Source organism: Monopterus albus, unplaced genomic scaffold (assembly GCF_001952655.1).
Source record: "Monopterus albus unplaced genomic scaffold, M_albus_1.0 scaffold34.1, whole genome shotgun sequence".
Lineage (NCBI taxonomy): Eukaryota > Metazoa > Chordata > Actinopteri > Synbranchiformes > Synbranchidae > Monopterus > Monopterus albus.
The window spans coordinates 4,338,421-4,341,641 of NW_018127914.1; the positions used below are offsets into that span (position 1 = coordinate 4,338,421).

At 41.0% G+C, this 3,221-nt stretch overlaps 1 protein-coding gene across 1 annotated transcript in view; it reads right to left on the minus strand.

Moving 5' to 3' along the window:
- epha10 (EPH receptor A10) overlaps window positions 1-3,221 on the minus strand; it is a 164,878-nt gene that overhangs the window by 51,679 nt on the left and 109,978 nt on the right. The window contains exon 4 of the mRNA XM_020597396.1: window positions 2,950-3,105. Coding sequence (XP_020453052.1) covers window positions 2,950-3,105 — 156 coding nt within the window. The remainder of the gene's footprint in view (window positions 1-2,949; window positions 3,106-3,221) is intronic.

Below are 3,221 nucleotides of genomic sequence, written 5' to 3' on the forward strand. Positions count from 1 at the left end.
GGAAACGCCCCCTCCCCTACTCGGCACACGCTTCGAAGCCTCGATACGGAACGTCACATCACTACTTTTAGGGCCCAGTTTATTTGATATTGATGTTGTTTGTATTTTTCCCTATTTTTGGGTTAATAAAAAGCCCATGGCCCTGCAATGGACTGGTGGCCTGTCCAGGGTGTACCCTGCCTTCGCCCAATTGCTGGCTCCAGCCCCCCACCGACCCCGTTTGGGACTGAGCAGTATAGAAGATGAATGAATGAATTAATGAATAAATCTTTCATGAATAAATCATCTTTTTTAAACTTTAAAAGCTGTGTCCTCTGCCTTACTGTTTGGTCTCTGTTAAATTTGCATCCCACTGTACAGTTACTGTATGTGTGGTTTAATAACACAGCCAATGATTTAGAACTGTGACTAGTCTGGTTATTCTAACTAAGTTTAAGATGTCTTGAAGGAAATACAAATTTCCTCTGATGTTTCTTAACACTTATGCCGTTATCACCTGAAGAGTTTGCATTTATCTTGTCCTTAAATCACAAGCTGCGGCAACTTTATCCTTCATCCTGAAAGTTAAGGGCTCCCACTGCTTTCAGAAATCCATTTGCAGAGATATATACTGGCTAACATTATGCATCACTTTTTTCTCTTATGGTTATTATGCTACAATCACTGTCATTGCAGTCCTGTCAGCAGCAGTTCCACTGTGCCAAAACTGAACACACAGAAATATTTCAGTGTCCCTATAGTGAGCTATTTCTTTTGACTGCTTACAAAGTTTTACTTTTCCCAAAACATTTAACAGTGTGCGGCAATGGAAACTTCAGTAATACTCACCAGTATAAATGGTAGTAATTAGTGTCAGGTATTACCAGACAAAGCTCATTTTAAAAATATAGCAGTCTGTTATTTCACTTGTTTCAAAAAGATTCTGAAAACAGTGTCTGCTATTTAAAACAGACAGCATCTAACGGCAGTAAACACATTAGGGCTTCGATTCTTCAGAGACATTAATGGAAAAGGGAAAGAACAAAATTACACTGATATTTTTCTTTAATTGCTGAGATAATAAGGTGCCCATTTCAAACCACAATCATCTGGCAAAATCTCCGGTTTTCTTTTATTCTAGATTCATCAACCTCACTCTTTCTCTCTCTCTCTTTCTCGACCCTAGCCATAAGGTGGATTAGCCATATCAATGGATGATCATAATTACTGAATCAATGATGTAATTAATGTGATCATTAGGCTGCTATAAATGTTATCACACCGGGATCAGAGAGCTCAGCAATCAATATTGTACTTAAAGCCCTCCAATGCAGTTACCATTAAAACTAACATGACTACACACTTAAACATATATATGCACACACACAAGAACATGTATGTATACAAACACACACAGATCTAGTGACTACAGTTTTACTGCTCAGAGTACTCCCAAGATAGAGCCTATTATTCCTCCATCTAATTACTAAGCTATATCAATAGGCCGCTCTCCATGCAGAAATCAATGGGGTTACCCTGTATGGTCTCTGTCTTATTGGCCTTGTAGTGCATCTTTACCGAAGAGGAATTATATTTGGTGTGAGTGAGAAAGGGTGAGAGGTGAGGAATAAACGTGTAATGTGCGGACAGTGGGGAAGAAATGATAGGGTTTGTTGCTTGAGGACAGAGGGATGAGATGTCAGTTTGACAGAGGGAAGAAGAATGGGGTGATAACACACACGAGTGAAACGGATGAAGAGGAAGGAGAATGTGAAGAGGCAGTGTGTTGAAAGAAGAGTGATGAGTGGCTGAGTTAAGAGGACAGACTGGGAAAGGAGGAAAGTGTGTGATCAGGGTTTAAAAAAAGGAGGAGTGAAGTGGTGCAGAAAAAGACGGGGTGGTCCGACAAAAGGGTAGATAATGTATAGCAGAAAATTAATGGGTAAGGTCAGGAGAGAGGTGGAGAATATGGAGAGAATGCACAAGGTTAAGCAAAAAGATAATGGGGTGATGGGCTGTTTGGACAAATACATAATGTGTGAACATAATGTTAAGAGGGATGAAGAATGGACGGGTGAATACAAAGATAAAGGTTGAAAGGAAGAGAAAATGGCTGCTGTGGATGGATTATAATGAGTCTATACTATTAGTGTAGATGAAATCCAGGGGGTGTAGGCACAGGTTGGGAGGGGTTTCAGTGAGTGGAAAGTCCAGCCTGAAACATAAAATAACATGTTTGCTCCATAGAAGAATAGCTCTACGAATGCTGTCAAATAAGGACTGGATTTATACTTGACCTTACTTTTTAACTCTCATTAAAGACAACAAATGTTCTGTATTTAGTGATATCATAAGCTATTTTTTAAGTATGATATTAGTTTGAGGCAACACATCTTTTGAGCTGTAAAACCCCTTTGACCACCTGACAACTTTATTATCAATATAAAGCAGCACAAGTATCCAGTGTTGGAGGGAGACTAATTCCTGGTGAACAATTTTGGACGATTAAAAAAAAAAACCTGGCATGTTATTGGGTGGACCTCTTTTGCACTGTGGTGGAATCCAATATTGGAGGACTACGAGGTGAAGGGGAAGTGAAGGTCGGAGGAGATGAGACATGGAAATGGGGTGAAGAGGAGGGGTTGAAGGTGGGAGAATGAGGATAGATGGAGAGAGAGAGATCGGCGCGCTGAGTGCAGGTCGGATGGAGGGGTGAGGAGATGAGAAAAGGGAGGTGGATGAAAGGTCACAGGGTGAAGGACAGGTAAATCAGATGTGCAAAGTGACCTGAAAGCACATATATGAAAGGCCGAAGGGGTGGGGGAGTTAATGATTGGCTCACAAATATGAGATGCTCTTTTATTCCAAAAATGATGCAGCACATGAGGGATATGGTGTGACAGGAGGAAGAGAGAATACTAAAAGGTCACTATCCACCCATACACACATATAAACATATAATCTTATTACGTGTGCATGGTGCTGAGGGAGAATCCAAGGGCGTTCTGAAGTGGTCCTCCTCACACACACACACCACTGATCCTTCCTCCTCTGCGACACTGTGGTCTGGGCAGGGGAAACACTCCTGCTGCCTGGACGACATCTTGTAGGATCCAGGGGGACACGCTAGAAAAAAAAGCACACACAGAAATACAGCATATCAGACATGTCCACAAAATCGGATTTAATTCATTCCTGCCTCTTATATCTTAACAAGAGAAATCCCTTTTAAAACCTCATTT